General features: G+C 45.3%; 2 protein-coding genes across 2 annotated transcripts in view; both read right to left on the bottom strand.

Annotated features, from left to right (window-relative positions):
* Window positions 1–15,745, bottom strand: part of LOC308580425 (uncharacterized protein) — a 107,803-nt gene that overhangs the window by 61,974 nt on the left and 30,084 nt on the right. Inside the window, exon 2 of the mRNA XM_081182022.1 lies at window positions 15,021–15,260. Coding sequence (XP_081038148.1) covers window positions 15,021–15,254 — 234 coding nt within the window. The 5' untranslated portion in view covers window positions 15,255–15,260. The remainder of the gene's footprint in view (window positions 1–15,020; window positions 15,261–15,745) is intronic.
* LOC308580685 (uncharacterized protein) lies at window positions 903–7,865 on the bottom strand. Its single transcript, XM_081182701.1, has 2 exons — window positions 7,682–7,865; window positions 903–6,683 (listed from the first exon to the last, which is right to left on the bottom strand). Exons 1-2 carry the CDS (start codon window positions 7,698–7,700, stop codon window positions 5,008–5,010), a joined length of 1,695 nt encoding a protein of 564 aa, XP_081038827.1. The 5' UTR covers window positions 7,701–7,865; the 3' UTR covers window positions 903–5,007.

The following is a 15,745-nucleotide window of genomic DNA, read 5'->3' on the forward strand; positions in this document are numbered from 1 at the left end:
ATGAAGCACGTGAACGTAAGCAGTGTTAAATGAGGTGTTAAATGAGGATCAAAAAGACTCAGCAATGGAGAATAAGAAGGTGAAGTTTATTGCCAGGCAATAAGGACCCAGATTGGAATCTCTTCCAAAAGGAACTGGGACGTCCCGATTGACAGAAATCCAGAGGTCTTTATACCTGAGCAGATCACAGCAAATCATAGATCATGAGACAACCATGAGGCAGTCACGATATTGCCAGCGAAAATTAGCCAATTAGCAAGCTTCTTGCCATGCTACCAGCTCCTGGTCAAGCACTGGTCAAGCACGGAGTTTTAGTTCTGCTTCCGCTGCTTGCAGTGACGCTCTGTCTAACCTCTCCCCTAGTTATGACAGGACAGGGAGTTTGGAGATTTTGTGGTTTTCTCTTCCTGTTCTGTGGATTAATTTAGCCTGTATCTGAGGGGATTTTGTACCAGAATCTCTGATTCACATCTTCCCCTTCTCCAGGGTACACGGATGTTTGTAGGGGAAAGGTCGGCTCCTAATTTTGCTGTTTCAGGCAGTATGCAGTTAGCTAAGTCACAGCTTCCCTTTGATTAAAAATGGATTATAAAATACTGTAAGCCTTGATTATGTATGAGCATATATGAATACATTGATTACTGATAACTGATTATATGGATAGCATAGGGGTAGCCCTTCTTCCTTGCCTCAATATGAAAAGCAAATCTTGGATTGAGAAGATAATGGTTTGTAAAGTAAAAAAATGGCTTTAAAAAAAAGTTTGTTTGTCTCTCTTCTGAAATTTAATTTTAATGTAAAGTGTGTCAATATATTTGGGTTTGTTTATAAAGCAGAAGTGACCAGCTGCTCCTGGAAGCTAAAAATGAGCTCTGAATCATCAATATCAGACGACAAAGCGATTCTTCCAAAGCAGCTCTTTATTTGTAAGCTGGAACAGAAGTGAACTGAGGAGCTCAGTCAGCCTGCTTATATAGAGCTCCAGAAGAATCGTAACTGTTGCAACTTTCTAAAACTATCCAATCACTGAACGCCACTTTCGATCTTTCATTTGCATAACTATCTACAGTATCCCCCTGCTGGCCCAGGGTGAGAACTTCAGTACATAACACCCCTCCCCACCGAGATAAGGCGTTAGTTACAATCGTAATGGTTTTCTTATATACAGCACTACACGTAATGGTTCAATTAGGCACAAAAGCATATCGGTTAGATTTCACATACTTAGACCAACAGTGATACATGTCCAACAACATAGTCCTTTAAATAAGTTGGGCGCTTGGAAACTCTGCCAGACCACCGGGGACTGGTAGCCAAGTCCGGGGGGCCACCCAATTCTTGCTGAGGCTGTGGTGCAACCCTAGGTGGCGTTGAAACCAAGTCCCCTGGATCCACTGCTGTGGGTGGAAACTCGGCAAATGGAGTTGGTGGAATGTCAGGCACGGTAGTGGTCTGAGTCTGTGGTAAGTCTGGCTTGTGGTCGGTGATGAGGTCGAAAGTCCTGCCGTAGAGGTATTCATGGAACCTCTTCACTCCAGCCACAAGTGCCAGTGCCTCCTTGTCGAGCTGGCTGTAATTCCGTTCCGTTGGAGATAGCGTCCTGAAAAGTAGGCGAGCAGTGCTTCTCTTCTGTCTGGAAAATGGTGACTAAGGACAGTGCCAATGCCAAAAGGTGAGGCGTCACAGGGAAGGACCAGCGGCCTGGCTTCACTGTACTGTACCAGCACACTGTCCAATGAAGGGAGAGCCTTGACCGCGTTGAAGGCCGCCGTCTCCCGATGACCCCAGGACCAAGGCGTCTTGGTGCTAAGGAGTCGGTGAAGAGGCTCAGCCACCGTGGCTTTGTGGGGCAGGAACATGTTATAAAAGTTCAGCAGTCCCAGGAATGCCTGCAACTCCATCTTGATCTTTGGGATGGGGGCCTGCTGGATAGCGCGGATCTTGGATGTGGTCGGGTGAAGGCCAGAGGTGTCAATATGATAGCCCAGGAAATCCACCTGTGGAACGGCGATCGGCACTTCTCCCTCTTTACCTTGAGCCCGGCCTCTTGGAACCTGGTCAACACAGCACGGAGGCGCTCGAACAGCTGCTGGTGTGAGTCTGCGGACACCAAGACATCATCAAAATATGGTACCACGCCCGGAAGCCCTTGTAGGAGACGCTCCATAAGGCTTTGGAAGATGCCAGGAGCCACACTCACCCAGAACTGCAAACGGCGGCAACGGAATGCCCCTCGGTGGGTGACGATCGTCTGGGCTTCAGCAGTGGCATAATCGATGGGCAGTTGTTGATAGGCTCGGGCAAGGTCCAGCTTAGCAAAGACCTTACCCTCACCTAAGGAATGCAGCAGGTGTTGAAGAACAGTGTGCTGCTGAAGTGCCTTGTTGATCGTGCACTTGTAGTCAGCGCAGATTCTCACCAACCCGTCTGGCTTGACAGGCGTGACGATGGGGGTTTCCCACTTGGCGTGGTCAACCGGCTCCAAAACTCCTTGGGCGATCAGCTTGTCCAGTTGTTTCTCCACCTTAGCCTTGAGAGCAAAGGGAACCCAGCGTTGCTTTAGCTTGATGGGGGTGACTTGTGGATCAAGGCTAAAGGAGATGGGCGTACCTGTATATTGCCCCAAAGTGCTGTCAAAAACCTCGGCAAAGTCTTTGACCAGACCCTCAGTCTCTGCGTTAGAGATGCAGTTGATGCCGGTGACTTCCAGGCCGAGGGCATCAAACCAGCCTAGCCCTAGGAGGCTTGGCCGCTGACCTTCGACCACCACCTGTCAGAGCAGGCCCGAAAATACCTTGAAAGCAACTGGAACCGGCCAACGCCTAACACGGGAATGTCGTTTCCCTGGTAGTCTCTCAGGTGTACACAGTGAGAGTCGAGTTGCCTTTTGGACACTCTGGGTACCAGTCTTTTGATGGTGCTCCAAGACACAATGGACAGGGCAGACCCGGTGTCGATCTCCATGTCACATGGAGCTCCTTCAATGAGCACCGTGACGTTCAGCTTGCGTCGCGTAGGCAAGTCGGTTTGGCCAATTGTGGTTCCAGATGGGCAGCAGCAGTTGGTGAGAGCGAAATAGCTTTCCTTGGCAGATTGGGGTGAAGACTTGGACTTGCGAGTCGGTGAAGGGGGGGTGCCTGACGGAGCCGATCGGCGGACCTTAGTGATGTGGCCCCTTCTGGAACACGTCTGACAGATGGCATCTCTGAATCAACACTTGGCACAGGAATGGTTGCCTCCGCAGCCAGCACATTTGGTTGGCCTTTGGACTTCTGTTGGAACTTCCTGTGTTCCCGCTTTGCCTGGTGTGCACATCATCATCTTCACTGGAGGATGCCTCATCACTGCTGGCCTCTTCGTGATGCACTGGAACTGGCTTCCTAGCAAGACACGGGCTGCTGGCCCAGCGGATCTCCTGGGCGGAGCGTTCAGCAGCTTCCGAGGCCACAGCCTCCTCAATGGCTTTCTGCAGCGTGAGGTCTGGCTTGGCGAGGAGACGCCGTTGCAGATGGATGTCCCAGACCCCTCAGATGATTTGATCCATCAGGGCATCGTTTAAGTCTTGGAACTCACAATGCATTGCAGCCTGTCAGAGGGCGGTGGTGTAGTTGTTGATTGACTCCCCCTCTGCCTGGTTCCGGTGGTAGAACGCATGGCAGGCAGCAATCCTGGACGGCTTTGGTGCATAGTGGTTTCAGAGCTTCTCTTGAATCGTGTCCCATGGTGTTGCCTGGACTGCTTCAGGCTCAACCAACGCTCGGGGCGTCTCGAACACCTCAAGCCCACAGAGACTGAGGAACAGGCCCGGCTTCTGTTCCTTTGATACTGCTGTCAGCTCGTTGGCTTGGAGGTAGCAGTCAAACAGAGCAAGGTAGGAGTTCCATGATTTAGAGGCTGGCAGAAACAGCAGTAGAGGCACAAGTGAAGCCATGATTCCGATGCTGGCGTGAAGGGCGATGGATGGAACACAGTGCTCTAGCCAGAACAGTCAGCTCTGAATTGGTTCTGTTCAGTGATTTCGCTCAGTGATTCAGCTCAGTTCAGAGGATGGCCGCATCTGGCTGTGCTCTGATGTCCATCGATCCCATCCTCGTCGCCACTGTTAGGTTGAGGGCGAACATATCAGACGACACAGCGATTCTTCCAAAGCAGCTCTTTATTTGTAAGCTGGAACAGAACTGAACTGAGCTCAGTCGGCCTGCTTATATAGAGCTCCAGAACAACCGTAGCTGTTGCAACTTTCTAAACCTATCCAATCACTGAACGTCACTTTCGATCCTTCATTTGCATAACTATCTACAGTATCCCGCTACATAGTAGGGCTGGGTGAGTCTAGGCCCCACTGAAGTGAAGGACATGAGGCAGGGAGTTGATAATGCAGGACAGAAAGCACAGAGTGTATGAGCTGAGGTTACGAGACGCAGAAGTGACGGGGGTGACTAGGGATGAAAGGGGGTGGACCTCTTCATTGGGAGCACCGCCATTTCTAGAAGACAGGTTTTTGTTCTCTCACTAGGATCATTAAAGTTTCTAACTGGTAAGAAGACTCCTTTTCCTTTGTTCTGCTTATCTACAGCCAAGGGGGAAGGAAGCCAATTCCCTGAAGCGTGACAGATGCTGATCCACAAGACAAGGGCAGCCCATCATTTTGGCAGTGAAGGGCAGAGTAAAAACTCAACAGATTCATCACAAACCTTGAACATTCCATATTCACACTTCCCCCATTTATCTAGCAACAACTTGCAACATCTTTTGTACATCAAGTATTTGTGACCTTCATTACTTTAATATATATGTGTATACAAATTTAAATACAAAAACCAGAACATCACATGGGTTCCATGTATTTAAAATTGATTTCTGCCTTTATGAGTTTCTTGATGTGAATTAAATAGTGAAACTAGAGTTGAACGCTGCATACATATATATGGCTTTTCACCTGTGTGAATTCGTTCATGAATATTAAGGTCTCCACTACAACTGAAGCTCTTTCCACACTCCATACATTTAAATCGTTTCTGCCATGTGAGTTTGTTGATGTATTCTAAGTTTTCCACTTTCACTGAAGTTATTTCCACATTTAGTGCATTGAAATGGTTTCTCCCCCATGTGAGTTCGTTGATGTATTCTAAGGGCTCCATTTTGACTGAAGCTCTTTCTACATTCAATACATTTAAATGGTTTCTCCCCCGTGTGAGTTCGTTGATGTGCTCTGAGGTCTCCACTACGACTGAAGATTTTTCCACATTCAATGCATTTAAATGGTTTCTCCCCAGTGTGAGTACGTTGATGTATTCTAAGGTCTCCACTACGACTGAAGATTTTTCCACATTCAATGCATTTAATTGGTTTTTCCCCAGTGTGAGTACGTTGATGTATTCTAAGGTCTCCACTTTGACTGAAGATTTTTCCACATTCAATGCATTTAAATGGTTTCTCCCCCGTGTGAGTTCGTTGATGTCTTCTGAGGTCTCCACTACGACTGAAGATTTTTCCACATTCAATGCATTTAAATGGTTTCTCCCCCGTGTGAGTTCGTTGATGTGTTCTGAGGTCTCCACTACGACTGAAGATTTTTCCACATTCAATGCATTTAAATGGTTTCTCCCCAGTGTGAGTTCGTTGATGTGTTCTAAGGTTTCCACTTTGACTGAATCTCTTTCCACATTCAGTGCATTGAAATGGTTTCTCCCCCGTGTGAGTTCGTTGATGTATTCTAAGGTCTCTACTACGACTGAAGATTTTTCCACATTCAATGCATTTAAATGGTTTCTCCCCCGTGTGAGTTTGTTGATGTGTTCTGAGGTGTCCACTATGACTAAAGAGTTTTCCACATTCAATGCATTTAAATGGTTTCTCCCCCGTGTGAGTTCGTTGATGTGTTCTGAGGTGTCCACTATGACTAAAGAGTTTTCCACATTCAATGCATTTAAATGGTTTTTCCCCAGTGTGAGTTCGTTGATGTGTTCTAAGGTTTCCACTACAACTGAAGCTCTTTCCACATTCAGTGCATTGAAATGGTTTCTCCCCCGTGTGAGTTCGTTGATGTCTTCTAAGGGCTCCACTACAAGGGAAGCTCTTTCCACATTCAATGCATTCAATGCATTCAAATGGTTTCTCCCCTGTGTGAGTTCGTTGATGTATTCTAAGGACTCCACTACGACTGAAGCTCTTTCCACATTCAATGCATTTAAATGGTTTCTCCCCTGTGTGAGTTCGTTGATGTATTCTAAGGACTCCACTACGACTGAAGCTCTTTCCACATTCAATGCATTCAAATGGTTTCTCCCCTGTGTGAGTTCGTTGATGTGTTCTAAGGATTCCACTACGACTGAAGCTCTTTCCACATTCAATACATTTAAATGGTTTCTCCCCCGTGTGAGTTCGTTGATGTGTTCTAAGATTGCCACTATGCCTGAAGCTCTTTCCACATTCAGTGCATTGAAATGGTTTCTCCCCCGTGTGAGTTCGTTGATGTGTTCTAAGATTGCCACTATGACTGAAGCTCTTTCCACATTCAATGCATTTAAATGGATTCTCTCCTGTGTGAGTTTGTTGGTGTATCCTCATTCTTCCACAGTGACTAAAGCACATTCCACATTCCCTGCATTTAAACTGTTTCTTTGTTCTTCCCAATGAATTCACAGATGGCTCCGTAGAATTCTGACCATCGTCTTCCTCACCTGTTTGGGAGTGGGGGCGGGGGAGAGAGAATCCTGTTAGACTTGAAAGGAACTGAACACACGTCGATTCCCATGTGCACCTTCTCTTATTTTAACACCCTCTCCATTCTCAACTGTCCTCTCCATGTCCCAAATTTTTAGGAATGCAGATGAGATAATGGCAAGAGAAACCCATGATCACTCCATTCACACTTAAGAAAGCACCATCATTTTATAATAAAGATCTACGGTGGAACTGTCTTATGAGAAACATCTGTCTTTTTCTTTTTCAAGTGAGGAAAGGATCACAGGCTCCAATAGCAGTCTCCCCTATGAGTAAGAAGTAAAACTGAACTGTTCTTATGTAACATGTAAGTGTAAAAATATTACAACATATTAGAACCTAAACAGAGCCTGCTGCATTGGGTAAAGGCCCACCTAGTCCAGCATCCTGTTTTCACAGTGGCCAAGCAAATGCCCGGGGGAAACCAGCAAGCAAGATTTCAGCCCAAAAGCCCTCTGCTCTCCTGTGCTTTCCAGAAACTAGTATTAAGAAGCATTATTGCCTAGGACCGCAAGCGCAGAGCACAGACACCAGCCTAATCCCTTTTCCCCCCAAGATATCAAACTTGCTGGCAGTCACTGTTTCCAGTAGGATAGAAGTCCATAGATTAACTATGCTTCTGTTTATTCATCTTCTGCAGCTCTGAAAGGCACATAAATGTATTATGGCTTAAGCTTTTGTGGGCTGCAGTCTGACAAAGGGGACTCTTGATTAGGAAAGCTGGTGCCACTTGGTCTTCATATGCCCAATCCTATGTGTAGAGCCTCCAGCCACATGAATTGTGTATCATGATAACAGGTCCTTTGTCCCGAAAGCCCACGAAACTGGGGAGGTGCATACATCTACTGTATTTTTCTGCTGGTGGAATGTATCACTCTGATCCAGTCTTTAAAAAAATAAAAGTAATATAAACTATTTAAATATATGAAGAATACATAATGACGGGAAGCATTACCATAGCCCCCTTCACCCATTTTCCTGGATTGGTGTGCAACATCATTTTCGTCACTTAATCCTGCAGTGGAAATAACACCAGAGATTTAAAAGCACAGAGAAAGAAAATCTGCCCCCACTACTTTATGAAAGGGATTCCAAAAACAAAGAGCTGCTTTGAAAAAGGCCTCACCCCTCCCTCCCTCCTTCCTTTCTTCCTGCCTGGCCCTTCCTGCCTTTGGTCTCCTCTCCATCTTTTCCTCTTTCTCCCTCCACCATCCAGCCATCCATGTCCCCATCTCCTCTCCCCTGGAACTCAACAGATTTCTCCGAGGGCCCTGGGAGGGGATGATCAGAGGTTGCAGGGAGGGATGCGGGAGACAGCTTGAGCAGGTCAGCTGTCCATATTCCTCTGTCCATCCTGACCAGGTTTGCAGGTTCAACATCTTGAGAAGCAAATAAGCCAAGGCAAGTTGTAGCTTCCTGGGAGGAAGGAAGAAGTCAAGGGAGTCTCAGAGCCCCTGCAGGGATTTTTTTGACCCTGTAGAATCCCCTATTGGGCACCTGCTTCCCAAGAGCCTCCACCCATTTTCAAACACCTTTGGCAATTCCTTCCATCTGCCTGTCCCTTCTCCCTTCCTAAGGCTGGCATGGTATGGGCAGTAGTGGCCTTGTGGCAGTTGCCCAAAGGGCCACAATAAATGTGATAACGTCTACCCCTTTAAATCCTTGAGTGTGCTTCTAATACAGAAGTTATGGTAGCCTGTGCTTTATGAAACTGATTATTTTGCAAGTTGCCGCCCCCCAATAGGGGCAGAAATACAGCTAATATGAGCATCACAAAGATACAGCTGAAAGCTGGAACATGAGTTGCTATATGATGCAAATGGCTGCATGTAACACAGGTTCCCAACATGCACACCAACACAACGTAACAGAACGTGGTAGGCATCAGAACATATTCAGCAGAAATTGCCAGCGCTCGTTGCGCGTGTGTATTATAATAAAAGGAGGTAATGATGAATATCAGGAACGTGCAACTGCAAAGGGACTTTTTTAAGGAGGCGGGGGATGCAATAAAAATTTAATTCTTTTTGCAACAACAAACATTAAAACAAGCAAAAACAGAAATAGGAGCATATGCAGAAGTTCTTGCGGAAAGGGGGCGCGGCCTTCAAAGGTCTCACAATCGACCCAAAACAACACAGAGGTCTACCTGTCAATTGCGGTCCAGCGCTTGGACATCTCTGATGTATATGATTGGTTGAAATAGAAATGCTTTGTTTGAAATTATATAAATACCAATGCCTGGACCACATATGTGGTGGAGTTGTGAGGAAATTAATAAATTTTGGATAGTAGTACACAAAGAACTAAAGAAGATGTTGAAAATATCAATAACAAAGAAACCAGAGACATATCTCCTTGAATTGACAGATGATGAGATACCACGGGGGGGGGAGAGAGAGAATTTTTCCGTAGGCAAGTACAGCTGCTAGAATAGTGATTGCTGCTAGGTGGAAGTCAAAAACTATACCCACAAAGGAGGAATGGATTTGTAAACTAAATGAATATTTAATTCTGGCAAAATTAACTGCGATAATAAGAAATCAGTCGAATCAAAAATTTAAAAAGGAGTGGAAATGTTTTGATGAATATATGGCAAAATATTGCTCAAAAAAAGATATGCTAATATGCCTAGATTAAAATGTGAAGTACTGGATGGAAGAAAAAATTAGTAAGGAAAGACAATAAGAATATGTAGATGATTTGATAATCTGACACATCAGGATCTGTACCAAGTAATATTTAATGACCGTGTCCTTCATGGATCACTGCCTTGTCATGGCAAAGGGGCTTGAATAACTCAGAGACACTATGAGCTATGCCGTGCAGGGCCACCCAAGACAGACAAGTCAAAGTGGAGAGTTTTGACTAAACGTGATCCACCTGGAGCAGGAACCAGCAAGCCACGCCAGTATCCCTGCCGAGAAGACTCCATGGTCGTATAAAAGTTATGACACTGGAAGATGAACCCCTCAGGTAGGAAGGCATCCAACATGCTACTGAGGAAGAGCGGAGGACAAGTACAAATAGATCCAGAGCTGATGAAGCAGCTGGGCCAAAGCCGAAAGGTCGCTCAGTTGCGGATGTGCCTGGAAGTGAAAGGAAAGTCCAGTGCTGCAAAGAAAAATATTGCATAGGAACCTGGAATGTAAGATTCATGAACCATGGTAAGCTGGATGTGGTCAAAAATGAAATGGCAAGAATAAGTATTGACATCCTGGGCATCAGTGAACTAAAATGGACCTGAATGGGTGAATTCAATTTGGATGATCATCATATCTACTACTGTGGACAAGATTCCCATAGAAGAAATGGAGTGGCCCTCATAGTCAACAAAAGAGTGGCAAAAGCTGTACTGGGATGCAATCTCAAAAATGATAGAATGATCTCTTTCAATATAATTTTTATTAACAAACCAATCAAATCACATTAATTCCAAATTACACAGCCAAATTTTTAAATTTTTGTTGGGGGTACCCATGCTTCGAGCTCAGAAAGGGATCCAAACATCTCTCTTGCTGCTGCTTTAATGATCACAGTTCTGTCCAAATGGTATTCACAGTTCTCAGTTCTATTCCATCTTCTCTTTATTATTTTCCTCATCTTCTTATTGTTGTCATATACTCCTTTCTTTGTGACCTCTGATAGTCTCCACAAGCGGGTTGAAAACAAACGTTATATCCTGTGTGGATTTTCCATTCCTCCAAGAGCCATATTCAATACAGACAGACGCCATTTCCACACTTCCGTACAAAACATTCTTAAAGCCTGTCCATTAATTCTCGCAGACCTGTCAGTCTCTCCTCAATCTTCTTAGGGGGTTCTGCCAGGTCAAACTCACAGTTCGATGTAATAACAAGCCATGGTCTGTTCCCCTCGATCATAAATCCTGTAGGCAGGCCTGCCCTAACAAATCTCTTTTTATAACTGCGCCACAAAGGCCTTTCATTCCTTTCCAATATTCCACAAGCCATGTCTTTGATTAGTAATTTATTTCCACACAGATCTTAATCATCCTGCTTGTAATCAGTAATTGCAACGATTCTTCTTGGGGGGAGGGTTGTTAGGTACTCACACGAGATAAAAAAAGAAAGGTTCCCCCCCCTTTCAGTCCCGTTCTGACATACCGACCCTTTGATGTATCTTCTTCTTGATATATTGTTGAATCCAGCCCATCGCTCTACTTCAGAGGTCACTTCAATTAGCAGTCTTAACTCCCGATTTTCACTCGAAATATGTGCATTTGCTTCTCTCTAATTGTTTATTTCGAGCTCCTGCAACCAGTTCGCGTGATCAGAGACAGCGTCCAGGAGAGCCGGCCCCCATGGGGGCTGTGCGCCTAATGATAGAATGATCTCGATACAAATGAAGGCAGACCTTTTAACATCACAGTAATCCAGGTTTATGCACCAACTACCAATGCTGAGGTACGCGGGTGGCGCTGTGGGTTAAATTACAGAGCCTAGGACTTGCCAATCAGGTCGGCGCTTTGAATCCCCGCAACAGGGTGAGCTCCCGTTGTTCGGTCCCTGCTCCTGCCAAGCTAGCAGTTCGAAAGCACATCCTGCTTGGCAGGGGGTTGGACTCGATGGCCCTTGTGGTCTCTTCCAACTCTATGATTCTATGATTCTATGATCAAAGTGCAAGTAGATAAATAGGTACCGCTTCAGCGGGGAGGTAAATGGTGTTTCCATGCGCTGCTCTGGTTCGCCAGAAGCGGCTTAGTTATGCTGGCCACACGACTGTCTGCAGACAAATGCCAGCTCCCTCGGCCAGTAAAGCAAGATGAGTGCCCCAACCCCAGAGTCAGCCATGACTGGACCTAATGGTCAGGGGTCCCTTTACCTTACCAATGCTCAACAAAATGAACTTGACCAATTCTATGAAGACAAATCCAAGGCAGACCTTTTAACATCACAGTAATCCAGGTTTATGCACCAACTACTGGTGCTGAAGAAACTGAAATTGACCAATTCTATGAAGACTTACAACACCTTCTAGAAGTGACACCAAAGAAGGATGTTCTTCTCATCATAGGGGATTGGAATGCTAAAGCAGGGAGTCAACGAGATAAAAGGAACAACTGGCAAGTTTGGCCTTGGAGTTCAAAACGAAGCAGTGCAAAGGCTAATAGAGTTCTCTCAAGAGAACAAGCTGATCATAACAAACACTCTTTTCCAACAACACATGAGATGACTCTACACATGCACATCACCAGATGGGCAGCATTGAAATCAGATTACTTATATTCTTTGCAGCCAAAGATGGAGAAGCTCTATACAGCAAAAACAAGACCTGGAGCTGACTGTGGCTCAGAGCATCAGCTTCTTATAGCAAAATTCAAGCTTTAACTGAAGAAAGTAGGGAAAGCCACTGGTCCAGTAAGATACAATCGAAATCAAATCCCTTATGAATACACAGTGGAAGAGATTTAAGGATTTAGATTTGGTGGACAGAGTGCCTGAAGAACTATGGATGGAGGCTTGGAACATCATACAGGAGGCAGCAATGAAAATCATCCCAATGAAAAGGAAATGCAAGACAGCAAAGTGGTTGTCCAATGAGGCCTTACAAACCACAGGTGACAGAAGGCAAGCAAAATGCAAGGGAGATAGTTAAAGATACAGGAAACTGAATGCAGACTTGTAACAAATAACAAGGAGAGACAAGAGGGACTTCTTAAACGAGCAGTGCCAACAATAGAGGGAAACAATAGAATGGGGAAAAACCAGAGATCTGTTCAAGAAAATTGGAGATATGAAAGGAACATTTTATGCAAAGATTACCATAATAAAGGACAAAAGTGGTAAGGACCTAACAGAAGCAGAAGACATCAAGAAGAGGTGGCAAGAATACACAGAGGAATTATACCAGAAAGATATGGATGTCCCATACACCCCAGGTAGTGTGACTGATGACCTTGAGCCAGACATCCTGGAGAGTGAAGTCAAATGGGCCTTAGAAATCACTGCTAATAACAAGGCCAGTGGAAGTGAGGACGTTCCAGCGGAACTATTTAAAAACTTAAAAGATGATACTGTTAAGGTGCTACACTCAATATGCCAGCAAGTTTGGAAAACTCAGCAGTGGCCAGAGGATTGGAGAAGATCAGTCTAGAACGCAATGCCAAAGAAGGGCAGCGCCAAAGAATGCTCCAACTACCGCACAATTGTGCTCATTTCACACGCTAGCAAGGTTATGCTTAAAATTCTACAAGGCAGGCTTAAGCAGTACGCAGACCGAGAACACAGAAGCACAAGCTGGATTTTGGAGGGGCAGAGGAACCAGAGACCAAATTGCAATTATGCGCTGGATTAGGGAGAAAGCTAGAGAGTTCCAGAAAGACATCTACTTCTGCTTCATTGACTACGCAAAAGCCTTTGACTGCGTGGACCACAGCAAACTATGGCAAATTCTTAAAGAAATGGGAGTGCCTGACCACCTCATCTGTCTCCTGAGAAATCTCTATGTGGGACAAGAAGCAACAGTTAGAACTGGATATGGAACAACTGATTGGCTCAAAATTGGGAAAGGAGTACGAGGCTGTATATTGTCTCCTTGCTTATTTAACTTATATGCAGAGGACGAGATGGTTGGACAGTGCTCTCAAAGCTACTAAAGTGAGTTTGACCAGACTGCAGGAGGCAGTGGAAAACAGGAGTGCCTGGCGTCACAAAGAGTCAGACCCGACTAAGTGACTAAAGAACAACAACGATGTCCAATCAGCATTCCCTAATGTAGAAGCAATTCTGACAATGTTTCTTTGAATGATGATTGCAAATTGCCATTTGTAAATATCTGTTTCTCAGCTGAAGAGGATAAAAAATGAATTTGAACAACAATGTCTCAAGATAAATTATGTTACTTCAGCCTCATGTACATAGAAAGTGACAAGCTAAGCAGTTTATCATTTGATGATATCATCAGTGACTTTGCTTTGGCAAGGCAAGAAGGAAAGTATTGTAATTTAGATCATGTTTGTGTACTGTTTGTATACACAGTACACAATGAATCATGATAAAATTTTACAATTGAATGGGTATTGGGTAGATGCAGTAATACAATTAGTCCTGTAAAATAATTTTTATGTACAGGTGTGTATAGTATTGGTATTATTTATAAATGCAACATATTACTAGAAATACTGTGTTTTACACTCACTAAGTGTAACAGGGTACAAAGGTCTGCTATCCCAATGAAGAATGTGGACTATTATGGTAATATTGATACTGATAAAAAAACTGCATTGTATTAACTACAGTTGCATTGTACAGGTTATAACACTTAACTTCATATTAATAATGCTATTTATAATTATTAGTAATTTGCATCATATATTTACACCTATTATTATAGCAAGTTTCTAGGATTAGATTAGGAGTCTTTGTAAATTGTGTTTCTAAAGGAACTTTTGTTACTGCCAAATGCCAATGTGTTTGCATTATTAAGTTTGTTATGAATAACAAAATCATTTTAAGTTAGAGCTTAATAATTATTTCACTATTAATATACTTCGTAATTGTATTTCAGTTCAACAATTACCTTGAGAAAATACATACTCTGTTCTGTGCAAACGGTTTAGAAACCTATTAGGTCCATAAATTACCATACAGCCTATATTCAACACAAAAAACAGCGACAATTTGTTGTTGACAAAGGACAGCTGGGCATATAAAGGGCCCCATGACCTCCAGTAGCTTAGGGCCTCATCCAACCTCAGTCCGGCCCTGCCCCCACTACTTTATGCAAGGAGTGCAAGGAACAAAGAGCTCTTTGGAGAAGGCCTCACCCCTTCCTTCCTTCTTCCTGCCAGCCCCCCCCCCGCCTTTGTTTTCCTCGCCATCTTTTCCTCTTTCTCCCTCTGCCATCCAGCAACCCATGTCCCCATCTCCTCTACAAAACGGAAGACTTGGATGTTTGGATGTTTCTGGTGTTTCTTATTTTACTGGAAGCCGCCCAGAGTGGCTGGTGAAACCCAGAAAATGAGGGGGGTATAAATATCATATTATTATTACTATTATTACTCCTATGGCGAGGCTGGTCTGCAATACCCAACCCTCTCCCCTTTCCCGCCTCCTTCCCTGCAACTCCCTTTGCACCAGATCCGGGCAGGAGGAAGCTTCTCTCTTTCCACAGTGGAAACCCCTCCCTCCCTCCACCTTCAAGGCCCCATTAAGAGAAACAGCTCCCTGTCCTCCCTTCTCTTCTTCTCCCCGTCCCGGGGCTTCTCATCCTGGACCCCCACCCCTTGCCAAGCCCCTTCCCGCCTTCCCCGTCGCTGGCTTTGCACTCACCCGAAATCCTGGCAGCAGGAGCGACCCTGGGCAGCGGGGCCGGGAATGGGAGCCCCCGCCTGGGAGGCAGGATATCTCCGGGGGCGGGATAATTGCAGTACCCAGCCAATGGGGAGAGGAGGGAGGGAACCTGGGCTTCGAGTATAGGGAACAGATGCTCGTTCCCTTAAAGATTAAAGGCAGAGAGTGCAAGCTGCCATAGAGAGAGAGAAAGAGAAGGTGGGGCTGCTGCATACTGACCTGGGAAAGGGGGCTAGAGAGTGGAAGCAGCTGGGGGAGGGGGCTCGGCTTAAGCAGAACAGCTGTCCCGCCCCCTCTTCCATCATGCACTGTCCTTGTCCTGCAAGGAATCCGCTGAGTGCAAAGCGCCTTGGGGCGCAGCAAGCTTTGGGGTGTGTGCGCAATGCAATACCCATAATTGGGGTTGGGGGTGGAGAGAGAGCAGGCAGGGAAGCGGTGGGTCAGGTGTGGGGGTATTGCAGCTGATTCATCCTCGTTGCAAAGAAGAGACAGGGGCCTCTCCCTGAAGGTTCGTTCTCTCTCTCTCTCTCTCTCTCTCTCTCACTCACACACACACACACACACACACACACACACAGAGAGAGAGAGAGAGAGAGAAACATTCGTCTGCATGCACACACAGATCACATGAAGACCCCTGTAGTTTGATCAAGCCCATCTAGTCCCTGTTAGAATCATAGAGATGGAAGGGAACCCTGAGAGTC

Source organism: Podarcis bocagei (assembly GCF_964188305.1).
Source record: "Podarcis bocagei genome assembly, chromosome: 2".
In the NCBI taxonomy this organism is placed as follows: Eukaryota; Metazoa; Chordata; class Lepidosauria; order Squamata; family Lacertidae; genus Podarcis; species Podarcis bocagei.